General features: G+C 44.0%; 1 protein-coding gene across 2 annotated transcripts in view; it reads right to left on the bottom strand.

Annotated features, from left to right (window-relative positions):
• The window catches only part of DNAJC13 (DnaJ heat shock protein family (Hsp40) member C13), an 88,468-nt gene that overhangs the window by 65,669 nt on the left and 3,728 nt on the right, over window positions 1-19,071 (bottom strand). For both annotated transcript variants that reach the window (XM_078780522.1, XM_068121022.2), the window contains exons 2-12: window positions 13,496-13,576; window positions 12,875-12,950; window positions 9,579-9,728; window positions 8,722-8,763; window positions 6,277-6,477; window positions 5,917-6,123; window positions 5,675-5,770; window positions 2,798-2,889; window positions 2,493-2,659; window positions 385-464; window positions 43-212 (exon numbers count right to left, since the gene is read on the bottom strand). In XM_078780522.1, the coding sequence (XP_078636648.1) occupies window positions 43-212; window positions 385-464; window positions 2,493-2,659; window positions 2,798-2,889; window positions 5,675-5,770; window positions 5,917-6,123; window positions 6,277-6,477; window positions 8,722-8,763; window positions 9,579-9,728; window positions 12,875-12,950; window positions 13,496-13,563 (1,349 nt within the window). In that variant the 5' untranslated portion in view covers window positions 13,564-13,576. The remainder of the gene's footprint in view (window positions 1-42; window positions 213-384; window positions 465-2,492; window positions 2,660-2,797; window positions 2,890-5,674; window positions 5,771-5,916; window positions 6,124-6,276; window positions 6,478-8,721; window positions 8,764-9,578; window positions 9,729-12,874; window positions 12,951-13,495; window positions 13,577-19,071) is intronic.

Below are 19,071 nucleotides of genomic sequence, written 5' to 3'. Positions count from 1 at the left end.
AACGATCCACACAACTGAAGATTTCCGACATCGAGTCTCCACCTGGGAAGCTGCGTGAAAGCCATGAACCCAGCCTTAGAAGCCACTAGACGCCGCAAAGCCTGGAACTGTCCCTGAAGCTCCTTATTACTCACTGCCTCCTCTCCCTCATGGGCCAGCAGTGCCGATATTGCGCCATTTATCAACTTCTCTTTGTTCTCCGCAAAGAAGCTCTGTTGACAAAGCAAAATTGGCTACTTTCTGTGACACTTGCAATTGCCTTTCCTCAAACCATAGTCTAATCAAATAGTTAGCACATTAATCGAATAAATTCAAAATTTAGGTCTCACATAGCCCTCCCAACATCCCCAGCCCCTTAACACCTTCCCACCCCGAATAACTCACATCCTGCGTCACCGCGTGCAGCAGTCCACTGTAAGACACGTTCGCATTGAACCGAAAAACGGCATCGGCAAAGTTGCCATCTGAAGGGAGGTGCAATAAAGGACAAATGGATAATTGGTCAAAAACTTCAGGGTGGTCAAAGTATTAAGATCAGATCATGAACCATGCTCTATACAGAGCGTCAGTTCTGCCAAAGCAGTTTCAATGGCTAGGCTTACAATCCTGGACGGGTCGTCACTCACACCAGAGGTCGGGGCAGGAATTTGGAATTTGTTCATGGTGCCGGTGACGGATCGCCAACTATTCGTGAAGGACACTGTGGGGCTATTGCAAGGCTGGAGTAGGGCCTGGTCTCTAGGTTTACCAGCGTGAGCGTAGATTTGGCTATGGTCTGGAGACGGTAGCCCCACCGTGCATGTGTTCCATTTGATTGGATATCAATCACCCTACTGTGGGTATGTGCTGTTAAACTTTTATTTCTATTTTCTATAAATACAACAACAACACAACAACATGCATTTTAAGGCCATTTTCCCTGCTAGAGCGGAGGTTAGGCCTTAGCTATTTTCTATAAATACCTGCTTATAATAATTAAGCAATGTAATAGTTCATGGACAGTCTTGGAAATTGTACAAGAACACTTTATAGACGGCTTGTGAGTGAATTATGATGACACTATTCCACCCAGGAATACCATTGTACAGATCGTAGTGTAATGAAGTGCCTACTGTATTTTCCGTGTGGATTTAATGGTCCCGTTTCGCTTTTGTATTTGCAGAGCATGCATCACTGCCCTTTTCTTTTACACACTACATTGCCAGGGTAAATTTCCCAACAAAGACCATGGGAGGAAGGAATTTATTTTCCATTACAGAAAGATAATGGGGAAGAGTTGAAGAGCATAGGGAAGGGAGAAAGGCGGGGCGTAGATAGACACTTGGGAGGGGGAAGTAGAACTTTCTAAAAACGTGTTTTACACATTTTATTAGTTATAGGAATTACATCACACTTATTCTAACATGTACTATGAAATAACTATTCAATACTAGTCCCCATTTTACCCCCCAGACCGGATCCATAACACTTTTACAATAATCACAAGAAAGCAGGAAAGGCGAATGAGCATTTAGTAAGGCTATTGTTAAGCACAAAGGTGAGGCATCTAGACCACATCAAATTGAAGAAAAAAAATGAATGAAAACTACAGCGACACTCCGACGTTACGTCGACCGATATGCCTCCACCCACATTATTACATCATTATAATACTTGTACCAAGTTTTATTTAAATCCATTCAGCTGTTCTCAAGTTATCACATTTTTTACCTGACATGACCTCTGACCTTTGATCTGTTGATGCCATAATCCAATCAGTTAATCTTTGCATCACATACTTACGCCAAGTTTATTCAAAATCCGATCACTTGTTCACAAGTTAGCGTGGCAACAATTTTTTTTACTTAACATGACCTCTGACCTTTGACCACTTAACCCCAAATTTAATCAGTTCATGTTTACATCATTATACATACCAGTACCAAGTTTTAATTAAAATCCCTTCAGCTGTTCATAAGTTATCACATTTTTACCTGACATGACCTCTGACCTTTGACCTTTTTGATGCCATAATCCAATCAGTTCATTTTTGCATCATAATACATAATTGTACCAAATTTGTTCAGAATCACATCACTCATTCACAAGTTATCGCGGCAACTGGATTTTTTAGCCAACATGACCTCTGACCTTTGAACTCATGACCCCAAAATCTAATCAGTTCATCCTTTCCTCATGATACATACCTGTACCAAGCTTGACTAAGATCCCTTCAGACGCTCTCAGGTTTTTGTTATCGCGATAACTTATCACGGACAGAGGGACAGACAACCTGAAAACATAATGCCTCCAGCGACTTCGTCAACGATATAAACTTGAAATCAACAACAACAACAAAAAAAATTAACGGGCGGGAATTATTATTTTTGACAAATAAAGCCTTTTAAAATGCCCATTTAAATGAAATAGCCCCACAGAGTGGTGGGGTGAAAACCCAAAGGCAACGGATGCAATTGGAAGTGGAACAGCGAAATAATAAAATTAATCCCTACTGGGTGGGGATGCGAGGAAACGCAGATGAAGACTTTCCACTTCCTCTTCGACTGAACATCCGAGGAGGCCCCATCTCTGTCCACGATCTGTTGGCTGCATCTTGACACACACGTCCCCGTTACCAGAAGCCCGCACTCCATCCAAAATGCTTGCAAGCAGAGAGTCTCTGCCAAACATAGACAACGTTTCTGCTCACAATGATCCCCAAACTGGAACAAAGTACCAAGGAAGACATGTCCAATACCAATCCTTTAAAAAACACATTTCTGACAATTATCAAACAACAACATCTCATGGCAAATACCTGTCAGTGGATGTGTAGCTGAGGACCTGACCTTTCACGTACTCGATGGCGAAATGTTGGGGATTGTCCACATCACAAACCAGTGCAAACACCTGGGGGAGGCAATCACAGTCGTGGAACCTTCCTAATGGCCACGAAGCACTTTCAGGAGAAATAATTTTACTCACCCTATCAGAAGAGGTCATGGTAAATTTTATCAAACATTGTCCAGCACCTGTTGACTACCTGATGGTGCGTAGGCGACATGAACGACAACCGTTGACTACCTGATGGTGCGTTGGCGAGATAGGGGGCACCTCCGGGACACAAAGGTGATCCCGGGGGAGGAGGCCGTTTCACAGCACCACTTGGTTGTCTGCGACGTAAGGGTGAAAGGTGCGAGGAGAGCTCGGCGGGTGAAGTACCAACCGAGAATGAAGGTGTGGAGGTTGAAAGAGGTGACAGTAAGGAAGGCATTAAAAGAGAGGCTGAGTAGGGTCGAGGATGATGTGGTTGAGCTTGAAAGTGGTTGGATGTCGATGAAAGCTAGTCTGTTGGGAGCCGTTGGTGAGGTATGTGGATGGACAAAAGGACCACCGAGGCACTCGGAAACATGGTGGTGGGATGATGAAGTTGGAAAGAGGATTGACGAGAAGAGGCAGAAGTTCAAGGAGTGGCAGAAGGCGAAGGGTATGGGAGCAGAAACAGCAGAGCATGAAAGTTATAAGGCAGCCAGGAAGGCTGCAAAGAAAGAGGTAGCAAAGGCGCAGGAGGCATGTCGGAAAATGTTCAGAGAACGCTTGGATTCGGAAGAGGGTCAGAAAGCAGTATTCAGGATTGGAAAGCAGATAGCGAAAGAGAGGTGTGATGTGATGGGGTGAGTTGCTTGAAGGATGAAGTGGGACAAATCGTTGACCCAGATGGAATTAAAGGAAGATGGAAAAGATATATGGAAATGCTGTTGAATACAGAGAATGAATGGGATGGCAACATAGAGAGTAACCCAGTTTTAGGACCGGCAGAGAAGATAACTGAGAAGGAAGTTGAGGAAGCGATAAAAGCAATGAAGGGTAGAAAAGCGGGAGGGCCGACGGGAGTTGTGGGAGATATGTTGAAGGCAGCAGGAAGTTGGGGTGTGAAGAGAATGACAGAGATCTGTAATCTGGTGGTGAAAGAAGGCCGCATTCCAGTGGATTGGGAACTGAGTGCCCTCGACCCTCTATACAAGGGGAAAGGTGACCCTCTGGAGTGTGGCTCGTACCGAGCGATAAAGTTATTGGAGCATGGAATGAAGGTATTGGAAAGGGTGTTGGAGAGGAGGATAAGGAAGAAAGTGAAGATCGACGAAATGCAGTTTGGATTCATGCCAGGAAGAGGAACGACAGACGCGCTTTTCATTGTGAGGCAGTTGCAGGAGAAGTACATGGAGAAGAGGAAGAGGTTGTTTCTTGGGTTTGTTGATCTGGAGAAAGCATTCGATCGGGTTCCACGCAAAGTATTGACATGGGCATTGAGGAAGTTAGGATTGGAGGAGTGGTTGATCAGAGTAGTGATGGCAATGTACAAAAGGGCGCGCACAGCTGTAAGGACGAAGGACGGGAACAGTGGTGAGTTTGAGGTGAAGGTGGGAGTGCATCAGGGGTCGGTACTAAGTCCACTACTATTTGTAGCTGTGATGGAGGTGCTGGCTCAGAACGTAAAGGAGGGTTTACCGTGGGAGTTGTTGTATGCAGATGATCTGGTATTGATTGCGGAAAGTATGGATGGACTGAAGGAAAAGATGAACACGTGGAAGGAATGTATGGAGACAAAAGGTCTGAAGGTGAATATCGGAAAGACGAAGGTGATGGCAAGTGGTAAAGCATGTGGTGAGGTGGAAAGAACTGGGAAGTGGCCCTGTGCTGTGTGTAGGAAGGGTGTCGGAGTGAACTCCATTCAGTGTACGATGTGCGCTGAATGGGTTCATCAAAAATGTAGTGGTCTGAGAGGGTCATTAAACAGTGTGGCAGCTACATTCAAATGTAAGGTGTGCACAGAAGGAGCTGCAGATGGAGGAAATGTTGAGTTGGATCTTGGAGACGGCGTGAAGCTGGAAGGTGTGAAAACATTTTGCTACCTCGGAGACATGCTGAATGGAGAAGGTGGATCAGACTCGGCAACGGTTGCTCGAGTGAGATGTGCATGGAAGAAGTTTCGGGAATTGAGTGGCGTGCTGATGAGGGGAGTGTCGTTGAAGCTGAAGGGAAAGGTGTATGCTGCATGTGTGAGAGGTGTTATGATTTATGGGAGCGAGAGATGGGTAATGAACGTAGAGCAGCAACGAAGGTTGGAAAGGGTGGAAATGCGAATGTTTCGACGGATGTGCGGAGTATCGTTGAGAGAGAGGAAGACAAATGATGAATTGCGAAAGATGATGGGAATAGAGCCTGTGATTGATGCTGTGAAGAGGAACAGGTTGAGATGGTTTGGTCATGTGTTGAGGAAGGATGAAAGTGACTGGTTGAGAAGAGTGATGGAAATGAATGTAGAAGGAAGTAGAAGACGGGGAAGACCGAGAAAGACTTGGCTAAAGATGGTGGAAGAAGAAATGTGGGCAAGGGGGTTAACAAGGAGAGATGCAGAAAATAGGGCAAAATGGAGAAGATTGTCATGGGGACCGCAAGGCTAACCCCCGCTCTAGCAGGGAAAATAGCCTTTAAAATGCATGTTGTTGTTGTTGTTGTTGTATTGTCCAGCACCCACACATCCACGATAATAAAGGAAAGGGCCAATATGCAAAGAAATGCAGAACGTTTGGGTGGAATAAAAAAAATGGTTTTCACGACACTAGTCCTTAACCACACAAGCAATTGAAATAATCTGCAGACCAGTGGATCAGATACCCAATCCCAGTGACACCTCAGCCAGGGGCTTCAGAGTCACAATGTTGTACGTCTCGAAATCTCGTTCCACCAAGCACGTTTCTGTCAACGCCAATATTCTCAAAACGGGCTCCTGCAACAATTGCAAGCATGAAAACAGGATTAGAAAGCGACGGAAAGCTTCAAGTGCTTGGCTCAAAGATCCAAGTTGTTTCCACACTCGTACAACATAAGCCCAATTACCCCTTCAACCTCAAAGAAAATAAAAATAAAACTCACAGGGTGCCTTGGAGAAAGCTTATGCACACGGAATTCTGCCAGTGATGTAAGCGCCTCGTCAGCGCTAAACTTCCCAAACCGCTGCAGCTGGCACTGGTCTTGCGTAAGGGGCTCCTTACGAAGGCGCAATATCACACCAGCATAGTTGCCCGCATGCTCGATGGCACTTTGCAGCAGTTCATCTCGATGCTCACAAGAAAACACGTGCTGGGTAATGGTGCAGAGGTAACACAGCTGAGCACACTTGGAAACCAATGGAAAAGTAAATTAACACACCCTTTTTTAAAACGGTCGGCATATTAAACAAATTAGAAATAAATAGATGGAAGGACATGACCACGTTCTGAAAGTAAAGATTACCAAGCGCCCAAATCCGCTGGTTATGATGGCGAAGCCACCCGCCCAGTTGGAGATTTCTGCAAAGCCCTCTACATCACGGTAATCATAGGAGCACAGAAGACGTTGCCTGCTGGGATCGTGGTGATCAATTCCACCTGGAGTGACCTCCAGGACGGATGAAGACCGCCGTTCGCTCCAGTGCTGTTTAGCACACGAGTAACGCTGTACAAGAACAGGAACACCACCATTTGGCCAAAATCCATTGTGTGGTACTGGATGAAGCTCTAAGCACGATTCATCAGCAGGAGATCACAATTGCAAGACATTGGTCATAAAAATAGTAGTTTTGTTGCAACAAATATTCTTATGGAGTGGTTGTTGTATCAACCCACACCAAAACTAAAATCAGGGAAACGGCAAGTATTCAAGGTGTGCAAGCACGACTTGCCACCATGGCATCAAATAAAAATATATATTCTTCTTCTCAGCTCACATCATTTCACTTACAATTCCTCTTTGATCAGTGACTACTCATCCAGGGATAAATCACTTAAATGGCCATGATAGAGAATGTTTACTTCATTTCTCTCCAAAGTGTCTAATTTAAAACTAGAAAAGCACTCTTGGACGTCGACTGATATGCCTCTGCCCACATTATTACATCGTTATACATACTTGTAACAAGTTTGATTTAAATCCCCTCAGCAGTTCTTAGGTTATCATGGTAACGAAAACCCATCACAGACAGGCCAACCCAAAAACATAATGCCTCTGAGCGGAGGCATAAACAATTAAACATTGGATGACTTCAACATTTCATCATTCATTAGGGAATTGAAATATGTCTATTATAAACATGATTGTCTACGAAGGGCCATTAATTATTATTAAATTTATTGGAACCAATGATCCTAATAAAAAGGATTACTGCAATAACACAAACCAAAAGCAAGGGAAACTAAAATGAGCAAAGACTGCACACCCTCACCAGGATTATTTTGTGTGGCTTTATAGTACGTATTTTGTACATGTACTCACATTATAAATGTACAAACTTTATAGATGTACTCAGTTGAAAAAAAAAAAGAGATCATGTATAAATTGTGGTCTGCGTTGGCATGTTGTGTGGCCAAACAAACAAAGACAGACAGACAAACAAGGTGTCGTGCAGAGCATGATACTTGCAAAATCCACCCCAATCCACACCCTCCCCCCCCAAAAATTTTTTGCCATGGATACATCAACTTGTCCATTTCATTAGGATTAAAATTGACAATCTTATTCAAAGCACAGTTCAATTGGATGAAAATTGCTGATTTTTCAGATGAAAATTGACGATTTTGGAAGTTTGACCTTGAGTTGACCTTTGACCTTTTAACCTCAAAAATAGTTTCCCTATTTAGTGAATATACAATTGCTGTGCAATTTTCAAGTCAATTGGATGAAAAATAGCAATTTTAGAAAATTGACCCCTATTTAGTGACTCAATATACAATTGCTGTGCAATTTTCAAGTCAATTGGATGAAAAAATAGCAATTTTAGAAAATTGACCCCTGGATCAAATTGACGTCATATTTTGCATGACAAGTGGTCTTCTGATGACCTTTGAAGTTTGACCTCAAAATCAATAGGCTTCTCAATTTTGACGACCTCTACAACTTGAAGTTTCATGACAATCGGTTTAGAATTGTGACCTGTAGGTGAGTGACAGACAAGAAGACGTCATGCAGAGCACGATACTTGCAAAATACACGTCGTCTTCCCCCCCCCCCCCCCGAAAAAAAATGTTGCAATTGATCCAGCAAATTGTTCATTTCATCAAGATCAAAATTGACGATCTTGATCAAAGCTCGGGTCAATATGATGAAAAGTGATGATTTTCAGATTAAAATTGATGATTTTAGAAGTTTGACCTAGTTTCCTTATGACCTCAAAAATAGATGGTTTCCCAATTCAGTGAGGCACTATGCAAATGCTGCGTTCAAGTCGATTGGATGAAAATTGATGATTTTGGAAGTTTGACCTCAAGTTGACCTTTGGACCTCAAAAATAGTTGGTTTCCTAATTCAGTGATGTGCTATGAAATTGCTGTTAAATTTTCAGGTTAATAGGATGAAAAGTGATGATTTTCAGATGAAAATTTATGATTTTAGAAGTTTGACCTTTGATGTCAAAATCAATAGGCTTCTCAATTGTAACGCCCTATACAACTCAGTGAAATTTTATGACTATCGGTTTAGAATTGAGCTGTAGGGGAGTGACAGACAGACAGAATAACAAACTCAACAGCCCAATTTACTTGAAAAATCTTCGATTTTGCAAGTAACAAAGACAGACAAACAGACAAACAAACGAGAGAGACAAACGCAACACCTCCTCTGGCAAGGGTAATTATAATTAAACACATTTAAGTCATGCATGCATTAGCCAGCCAAATGGCAATAATACTTTGAGGTTTCACTTACCCGTCCAATGATTTTTCCTTCTGCAAAGTCGGTGCGGTATCGCTATGGAAAAAAAAAACAGGTAAAAAAAATAGAATGGAATAGAAGAAAAAAATAGAAGCGCAAGAATTGCACAAGAGTATTAATCAGCATTTTGTGCTTCCTTATGATAGTACTAGCGCTTTGTACAAATACTGGAATAGCTTTACTATGAATAAATATATATGTAGGTGAATAGGTGAAAAATCATTAACCTCCGACAAGTTGGGGGAGGGAAGGGAGGGAAGGTCAAAGGGCTTTGCAAAATCTAAATCTGCAATGTGGATGACAAGGGTGGTCGAAAGGCTTTTCAAGGACAAAATAAGATGTATAACCAAAAAAGGGTTTAAATAAAATAAAACTTTTGCTGAAAAATAAACTTCAAAAAATGCCTATTGCTTTTTCTCCAGACTGCACAAGTAATGGTCACATAGCATGAAATGTAATCATAGTATATAAATAATCAGTCAGGTGAAGATCATGGGAAGGTGCTTTTCTGGATGTCAGGAACAGAGCGGTTCACTGCTTTAAGTGCTTCAATGTCACATCACATGAAATTATCAACCCGATTTGCACATCTATCTTGACAATCCAAATAGCGGAGGATTGACAGGGCCTCTGCGATTGATATTGACAGGGCCACACTGTCAAGTGTAGTGAAAGATGTAGCAAAAATGATGTATATTAAATGATAAAATGTGATAAAGATTAATTCTAACAAAAAAAAAAAAAGCAAAGCCAGTCGATAAATTATGGCCACTCCATGTAGATGTCAAAGGGAAGGTAGAGGAACAGTCTCAAGGAACAGTAAATAGGTAATTTCCACACGCCCATCATACCAAGGCCTCAGTCAGCAACTCTGTGCGATGTTCGGTTGAGAACTTCAGCGTTTCAGATTTCTTTCCACCACCTTTGCGGAATGTCAGGTTAAACTCTGAACCTTGACCCTTTCCTGCTGGACTAATGCTGCAAATGTCTGAATACGGCCACTGTGGGTAGGGTGAAGGAATGAAAAGGATATTTGCTTATACTGATGTTAGGCACAAAGAAACCAGCCCAACTTCTCCCTCCCCCCCCCCCCCCCCAGGCCACCCTCCCTCCCCCCAACTCCAACCATATATAAAACAGGATCAAAAGTCTAACAGCTGCACAGCCAGACTTATTTGATACTTGGTTGAAGAGATAGTATGACATGGGTGGGGATACCAATTACCAATTCGCAAATATTATTACATTTTTTTGAAGTACTCCAAGTCTCTAAGGCTTAGAATCTAAGCTGTCTGTCACCATGGAAGTGAAGATATTGCATTGAGACACTGGTTTATTCTGTATGTTTCGAGTCAACAATGAACCAACCATACATCGCTTCAATCCAGTAACTTTGCAGTCACAACAAAGGCATTGCAGTGTTATGATTATATTTACTTTATAATTAATATTAACGTTATTATTTTCATTACAAAACGATACGACTGCATTAAAATCCTGGGCTTATGAATCCGAAGTGGCCTGAAGGCGACACATGAATGCATGAAGCCTAAGGCCTAAGGCCTGTTCGTACTGTATCTTTTGAAGAACCTAACGCCTATGCTTTCGATATTTGATGGTCATTTTAACAATCGGTTTGTTTGTGTTTCACACTGAATGAAAAACATTAATGTAGAGCTTAACGATTGTGATATATGACAGGTTCAACGATATGTTTGGCCTGAACGGCACACCAATCAAAATGGCGGAGTGTGGAATCGGCCGTCGTACTCCGTAATGACATCACAGATGTAATCACATAACACCTGTCTTGTGACCAGATCCTCGGCTCTGATTGGAGTACGTTTGTGAGGGACATATATACATATATACAAACACTGTTCTAGATGGCTTTGACTTGAGGGCTATGCTGTAAAAAATCCTCGGTTCTGATTTTCCATGTCCAGTATCATAAACATATGCACCAGACGTCTTTCTGGCTGATGCTTAAGTAGAAATTTCAAATGAAGCATGTTTAATCTTACTATAATTCACCAAATGCCCATCCGTCCGTTCGAAGGTACCGCAAAAACGGCTCAACCGATCGCAACGATATTTTGGGTAGGTAATCCTGGGACCCCCTGGAGTAAAATAGGCCATATTGTTTTTCCAATATTTCCAATTTTCCCAAACACGATGGAATAATATTTACCGATATGAACAGTGATGTGGCTTTTATTGAAATTCAACAAATACTGCTTAGATTTTGATGAGAATTATGAACCTGCCGTGAATGTGGAAGTGGACAGATGACGGCAATGCGCGGCTTTGCTGATATCCCAATACAAACGTCATTCAATTGTAATGTTAAATCGTTAAACGTTAATCGTGTTAATCGTTTTGTTGAAGTATCAATTGATGATTGGAATTGAGTGAATACAATTACGATTTTGAATTCGTAATTGTATTCACCCAACTGTATGGAACTTCACATCAGGATTTAAATATTAGTTTATGTCACAAATGTTGTTAAAAGTTTGTTTTTTTTATATTAATGATATTTAATTTGTGATTGGAGTTATGCTGTTTGGAATGAAAAAAGAGATAGAGTTCAAGTGAATGACGGAATGCCGTAACGGTTTCTACTTTCTAAACGTGAAATTCACGGATCGCCATATGCAGGTTCGCCATTGACTGGATATAGAACAAACGTACGCGTTCACGTTTTTCATGGAATTCCTTCACTAACTTGCTGTCCATGTCTGACGTGCGACTGAAGGTGCTACAGGAATGTGGAATTTATTGGTTTCATGCTTTAGCATTCGCCATTTCTGCATTGTCCGTTTGCTTCTGGCCTCACCCGTGCGTAGCACGGGTACCTCACTAGTATATATAACCGAACGACAACAAAACGAGCAAAATGTATGTAGACCATGGGGAGGGAGCTATTGCCCCACTTTACTCTACAACAGCAGCCAAACAAAGTAAAACTTGCAAAGCTTGAGGACTGTCATGCTTTTTCTACACGTTTTATTTCTGCTTTCACTTTCCTGATCAAAAATACTCGTATATGATAAAATTAATATGCAAGAAACCAAGCAACCCCACTCCACCACATCATTACTCATCTATAATAATCTTCCCCCTACCTCCTGCTCCCCTCTCCTTCCTCTCTTCCCTCCTCCTGCTCCGCCCCACCCCCCTCCCTCCCTCCTTCCCATGTGGAGGGGATGTAGCGGCATCATTTTGCCATGTTATAAAATTATGTAATACATCCACTTATAAAAAGTAACAAGTACACGTACTCTCTATGGGAGCGGCAGGAAGTGTCATGCTATTATCCTCTCTGGGGTATATAGATTACAGTAGATCTATGTTTGGGGGGGGGGGGGGGCGGGGAGGGGAGAAAAAAAATATCAAGGAGTTTCTGGGACAGGGTGCGGATTTGGTTGGTCGTGGTTGGAATAAAGGATCGACTTGGATGTCTTTTCTTTCCACGCTAAAGGTTCGTGATGGTCTGTGAGCCAGGCTTTTTACTTAACCAGAAAATTCCAACAATGTTGGGGATCCGTGGGTGGGTGGGGATGGTTTATGCCCACAAAAACCGTAAATATACAAAGCACTGGGCTGCGAATGTAGAAGCAGGTCACATTTTTTAAACCGCAAATACACGGGGCCCGCAAATACCGGGGTTTCACGGTATACACAATTTCAAACTGGGATACCAGTTTCATGAGCTATTTACTCAGAAGAGAACAGCAAACAGGCAATCCATGATGACACAATGGGATACTCAAATTAATGAAGGCTAATTTCTAGATCTATGCTGTAGAAGGATGGGTGGATGACGTATTGAGCGTTCGCATATCATCAGAGCATTAGCACATCATCAATTTGTTTTGTACGGATAAAGGGAAAATTTTCGAAATGTCACCACAACGTGCTTCCCTTCGCAGGCTTCAACATACTCATGGGATTTTTAGCTGATAAAAGCCATAAATGATACAACAGAAAAACTTATAAAACATACTAAACTTTTGAAATCGTAAATCAAAAATCTGTGCTGATTGTAAGACTATATTTATCATTTGTAAAGTAAAGTACCTGCAATATCACAATGGCAACGCAATGGGTGATGCGATTCGGAACATAGGTTCACGGTGGGTACCTGGTTGGTGACCTCGAGCGTGTTCGGGTTGTATGTGGCAATAGCATGGTTCCCCACAGAAAACACCCGTTTGTACCTGTGGTAAGAGCAATGGTAAACGACAAATTACAATACAATGGTGAACATACATACATTGATTCGAAACAATTGACTAAATATTTGCACTGATTACGTATGGCGGGTGAACAAGAAACTGAATTGTGTACATAAGGAAAAGAAGCAACTGGAGGAAGACAGATTGTATTTTTGTCAAGCTCAACCTAATACAAAACTTTGTGATAGCACCTTTTATGTCATAATCTTCTTTTCTCTCCATCCCTGAAACATAATCATGCCTAGGAAATGATTTTTTTTTTTTTAACCATTGCCTTCAGGAAACATTAATTATTTACACTTAAATCAATGGAAGCTCCGTGGCTTTCACAAGTGTTCCTGCTATTCCCACCCATTGGGTCACAGTGCAATGCAATTCCCATGAAAGAACAGGCAGTACCAAAAAATGATTAGAAATAAAAGACAAAACAAAATCATAATCTACAAAGTGCAGGCAAACGAATCCATGAAGTGCAAAACTATCATCGACTCCTCTAGTATTTTGCAATGAATCACGGAAACACTCACTTCCCTCTCCATGAATGCTTGGTGGTAAAGTAGCTCGCCACGTCCTTGTTGTCCTTTAGTATACTCATGTCGGAGAAATGTCTACGAGACATCGTACGATGCAATAACTGGGAATTCTGACTGGTACAAGCAGATGTTAACTTGCATGAGACTTTAACTTCCTTATTTAAAATTACAATCCAATGTATGGGAGTAGTAAATGTAAAGCACACAATAGTTGTAAAATGAAAATTAATAATAATAGTAATAAAATAAATTGCTCAAAATAACAAGAATTCACTATGACGGAGAGGGATAAAGCCCGATCAAATTATTTTACAGGCCGGTCAGAATTGGGTTGCCTGGTGTTGGCTTAGCGGTTAGGGTGCCGGCTTTGGGATCCTAGGATCCTGGGTTTGAATCCCGGTCAATCGCTGAATTAACGCCAGGGGGGTTGACACAGCCTGTCATCCTTCTGAAGTCAGCAAATTGAGTACCAGTTTACTGGTAATCCCTTGTGTGTGGCAAGAGACGACTAACAGGGTTGGCGGCAGGAAGGGCATCCGGCCATAAAACATTGCTTCAAAAAAAAGGGGACCATGGTGCCCGAAAAAGGCCAACCCCCGCTCTGCGGGGAAAAATGGCCTCTAAAGGTTGTTCTTCTTTTCTTCTGGTCAGAATTGGGGATGACAAAAGATGGTGGTGCACCGCTCCGTTAAAGCCCTGGAGGGAAGAGAGAAAGAGAAAGAGAAAAAGAGAGATGGAACAAGCAAGGAATAAAAGAGTGTACAGTCGGTCTGGATTTGGGAGGTTCAACCAGAAGAACACGTGCATCCTGGAGATGTTGGGGCGGGTCAGGTGACTGAAAGAGCAGAAGGAGCCATGTTGGAGAATAGACCGAAGAAAACCAAGAAACCACCAACCCATCAATGATGCAACATGGAAGAGACCTTGTGGTTCGGTCTCATCATGGGAGATTCCAATGATTTTGAGAGCTTTGGATTCAATAGAATCCAGGAGAGACTGATGTGATGCTGGAGCACCCACCTATAGCGAAGAGCAGTAATCCATTGAGCTACGGATTAAGATGATTTTTACAAGGAAAGACTTCGATCGATGGAGGATGTTTGTGAGCAGTCTGCGAATGGCTTTGGGGACCAGCTTTGCTATGTGGTCGATGTTTTAACAAATTAAAGAAAATTCAGGCAAGTGCCATGTTTTTTAACCACCTCTCTTCTTGCAGTCCAACAACCTTCCCCAGGTCTTCAGTGTTATTCTAGAAATCCCCCCCCCAAAAATCCCCAAATCCAGGCCGACTGCACTCCTTTGTTCCCCTTTACTTCCGTATGTGGAATGGCCTTCCTAAAGCTATACAGTCCTAATCTTGTTAACATCCGAGGACACCACCAACACCATGTTAACAACCTGTCCTTGCACGTCATCATTTCGACACCTATTAATCCTTCCTCACGCTCTCATTCACAGCAACTGTTTCCTTCCCAACTGTCCCCTTTTCTGTTCTGCCATTCCATTGTGTGAACCAAGTCCCACTTTTTATAATATTTTGTAATCAAACTGTCCAAACTGTTCCAGATATTGCAATGTATTGTGGATGCATTATTAACCATTTGGATGTGGTTTTACAAACGTTGTCTGAGGGAGACAAATCATGTACAAAATGTCCATCAATAATGCACAGAAAGCACCGTCATACTACATATTACTTCGTCCCAAATGGAGATTGGCGAGCAAGTGGAGGCATTGTCCTTGGAGAGAAATCAGATTGTGAGAAAGTTAAAAATAAATAAATGCACAAAGCTGCTTTTAAGCAATCCCTTAGCGAAAAGGCAAGGCGATTCGCAGTGCACAGGTCGCTCGCAGCCCAAGTGACATCCTGTTTAAATAAATAAAAAACTGCTTCGAACAAAGGGAATTGCCAGATCTCTCATTATGCAACTGTTAAACCAGATTTATATTCATCATGAATACACTTGGAGTGAGTTTGCTCACTTACAACGTGATTGGTAGACTGACAGTTTATAAATGAGATGTATTACAGAGTATTGATTTGTATTACTGGTACATTACTTTCAGACAACAGATATAAAAACATGTTTAAAATGGATACACAGGAAACTAGAACAGCACTCATTACAGAGCATACCTCTGCCAGGTGAACAGTTTACATTTTGTATCCCAGAGTAGACCAGAAAATCACAATACAGAATCACATTTAATCAAAATCTTCCGTCCACAACTTTTTGACATCCCCTGCTTTGTATCGTTTTAGCCCTATCTCCCAAAGGCGAAGAATCACTTTAAAAATTCTAGTAGCCGGATCCGAATCCGGATCTTCACCAAAATCTAATAATTTCGTCCTTGTCACATACTCTACATCTCTGACAAATTTCGTCCGAATCCGTTAACAACGTTTTGAGATATTTTGTTCACAAATGGACAGACAGACAGACAGCCAGATAGGGGTGAAAACATAACTTCCATCCACATTTGGTGGCGGAAGTAACAAGTTGTGTGGGTGCGGCCCCATAACTCATCGAGCGCTGCGAGTGTGACCCTCGATGGTACATGGATTTAACACCACTGGCCGAGAGACACACACACACACACACACACACACACACACACACACACACACACACACACACACACACACACACACACACACACACACACACACACACACACACACACACACACACACACACACACACACACACACACACACACACACACACACACACACGCACGCACACACACACACACACACACACACACACACACACACTTCTGACCCATATAGCCTGGGTTTGAATCTCGAGCCAGCTACAAACTGTCGCCCTGGTGTCTCGCAGGAAACAACGTGTGTGTGTGTGTGTGTGTGTGTGTGTTAGTGTGTCGGTGTTAGTGTGTCCGTGTTGCAGTGTCCGTGTTGCAGTGTCCGTGTTGCAGTGTCCGTGTTGCAGTGTCCGTGTTGCAGTGTCCGTGTTGCAGTGTCCGTGTTGCAGTGTCCGTGTTGCAGTGTCCGTGTTGCAGTGTCCGTGTTGCAGTGTCCGTGTTGCAGTGTCCGTGTTGCAGTGTCCGTGTTGCAGTGTCCGTGTTGCAGTGTCCGTGTTGCAGTGTCCGTGTTGCAGTGTCCGTGTTGCAGTGTCCGTGTTGCAGTGTCCGTGTTGCAGTGTCCGTGTTGCAGTGTCCGTGTTGCAGTGTCCGTGTTGCAGTGTCCGTGTTGCAGTGTCCGTGTTGCAGTGTCCGTGTTGCAGTGTCCGTGTTGCAGTGTCCGTGTTGCAGTGTCCGTGTTGCAGTGTCCGTGTTGCAGTGTCCGTGTTGCAGTGTCCGTGTTGCAGTGTCCGTGTTGCAGTGTCCGTGTTGCAGTGTCCGTGTTGCAGTGTCCGTGTTGCAGTGTCCGTGTTGCAGTGTCCGTGTTGCAGTGTCCGTGTTGCAGTGTCCGTGTTGCAGTGTCCGTGTTGCAGTGTCCGTGTTGCAGTGTCCGTGTTGCAGTGTCCGTGTTGCAGTGTCCGTGTTGCAGTGTCCGTGTTGCAGTGTCCGTGTTGCAGTGTCCGTGTTGCAGTGTCCGTGTTGCAGTGTCCGTGTTGCAGTGTCCGTGTTGCAGTGTCCGTGTTGCAGTGTCCGTGTTGCAGTGTCCGTGTTGCAGTGTCCGTGTTGCAGTGTCCGTGTTGCAGTGTCCGTGTTGCAGTGTCCGTGTTGCAGTGTCCGTGTTGCAGTGTCCGTGTTGCAGTGTCCGTGTTGCAGTGTCCGTGTTGCAGTGTCCGTGTTGCAGTGTCCGTGTTGCAGTGTCCGTGTTGCAGTGTCCGTGTTGCAGTGTCCGTGTTGCAGTGTCCGTGTTGCAGTGTCCGTGTTGCAGTGTCCGTGTTGCAGTGTCCGTGTTGCAGTGTCCGTGTTGCAGTGTCCGTGTTGCAGTGTCCGTGTTGCAGTGTCCGTGTTGCAGTGTCCGTGTTGCAGTGTCCGTGTTGCAGTGTCCGTGTTGCAGTGTCCGTGTTGCAGTGTCCGTGTTGCAGTGTCCGTGTTGCAGTGTCCGTGTTGCAGTGTCCGTGTTGCAGTGTCCGTGTTGCAGTGTCCGTGTTGCAGTGTCCGTGTTGCAGTGTCCGTGTTGCAGTGTCCGTGTTGCAGTGTCCGTGTTGCAGTGTCCGTGTTGCAGTGTCCGTGTTGCAGTGTCCGTGTTGCAGTGTCCGTGTTGCAGTGTCCGTGTTGCAGTGTCCGTGTTGCAGTGTCCGTGTTGCAGTGTCCGTGTTGCAGTGTCCGTGTTGCAGTGTCCGTGTTGCAGTGTCCGTGTTGCAGTGTCCGTGTTGCAGTGTCCGTGTTGCAGTGTCCGTGTTGCAGTGTCCGTGTTGCAGTGTCCGTGTTGCAGTGTCCGTGTTGCAGTGTCCGTGTTGCAGTGTCCGTGTTGCAGTGTCCGTGTTGCAGTGTCCGTGTTGCAGTGTCCGTGTTGCAGTGTCCGTGTTGCAGTGTCCGTGTTGCAGTGTCCGTGTTGCAGTGTCCGTGTTGCAGTGTCCGTGTTGCAGTGTCCGTGTTGCAGTGTCCGTGTTGCAGTGTCCGTGTTGCAGTGTCCGTGTTGCAGTGTCCGTGTTGCAGTGTCCGTGTTGCAGTGTCCGTGTTGCAGTGTCCGTGTTGCAGTGTCCGTGTTGCAGTGTCCGTGTTGCAGTGTCCGTGTTGCAGTGTCCGTGTTGCAGTGTCCGTGTTGCAGTGTCCGTGTTGCAGTGTCCGTGTTGCAGTGTCCGTGTTGCAGTGTCCGTGTTGCAGTGTCCGTGTTGCAGTGTCCGTGTTGCAGTGTCCGTGTTGCAGTGTCCGTGTTGCAGTGTCCGTGTTGCAGTGTCCGTGTTGCAGTGTCCGTGTTGCAGTGTCCGTGTTGCAGTGTCCGTGTTGCAGTGTCCGTGTTGCAGTGTCCGTGTTGCAGTGTCCGTGTTGCAGTGTCCGTGTTGCAGTGTCCGTGTTGCAGTGTCCGTGTTGCAGTGTCCGTGTTGCAGTGTCAGTGTTGCAGTGTTAGTGTTGCAGTGTTAGTGTTGCTGTGTTAGTGTTGCTGTGTTAGTGTTACTGTGTTAGTGTTAGTGTTACTGTTTTTGTTTTTTTTAAATACAAGATCGAGGCTCGTGTGAGAACCAACATCAATCACACAAAACAACAACAACAACAAAATACGGACACACAAAACATACAATAAAGGGAGCGGGAGACAAGATGGGGAGAGAGAGGGAAGCCCACGAGTACAACAGCAGAGAACAGGGACATCGGGAGATCTGTGAGGGGGAGAGGGCTTGGGGGGGGGGGGGGAGGCATGGGAAGGGGAAGGGGGCTGGGAGAGGTGTAAAACACATGGACACTGCTGGGACTTCCAGGAAAGAAGTCGGAATTTCAAAAAAGTGGATCTGGGGTGAATTAACAGGGGTAGAAAAGATCAAGGTTTTGCATGGGGGAAGATAAGAGATGGTGGTGAACAGCTGTTTTAAAGACCTGGAGGGAGGCGTGGGATTGAAGAGAGTGAGGGAGTTTGTTCCAGGCACGGGAGTAAAGAGGAATGAAAGAGTGAAGGTGAGCAGAGAGTCTTGATTTTGGCAATTTCACCA

Source organism: Myxine glutinosa, chromosome 6, assembly GCF_964187855.1.
Source record: "Myxine glutinosa chromosome 6, kmMyxGlut1.1, whole genome shotgun sequence".
Lineage (NCBI taxonomy): Eukaryota > Metazoa > Chordata > Myxini > Myxiniformes > Myxinidae > Myxine > Myxine glutinosa.
This window is presented reverse-complemented; position numbering and strand designations above follow the sequence as displayed.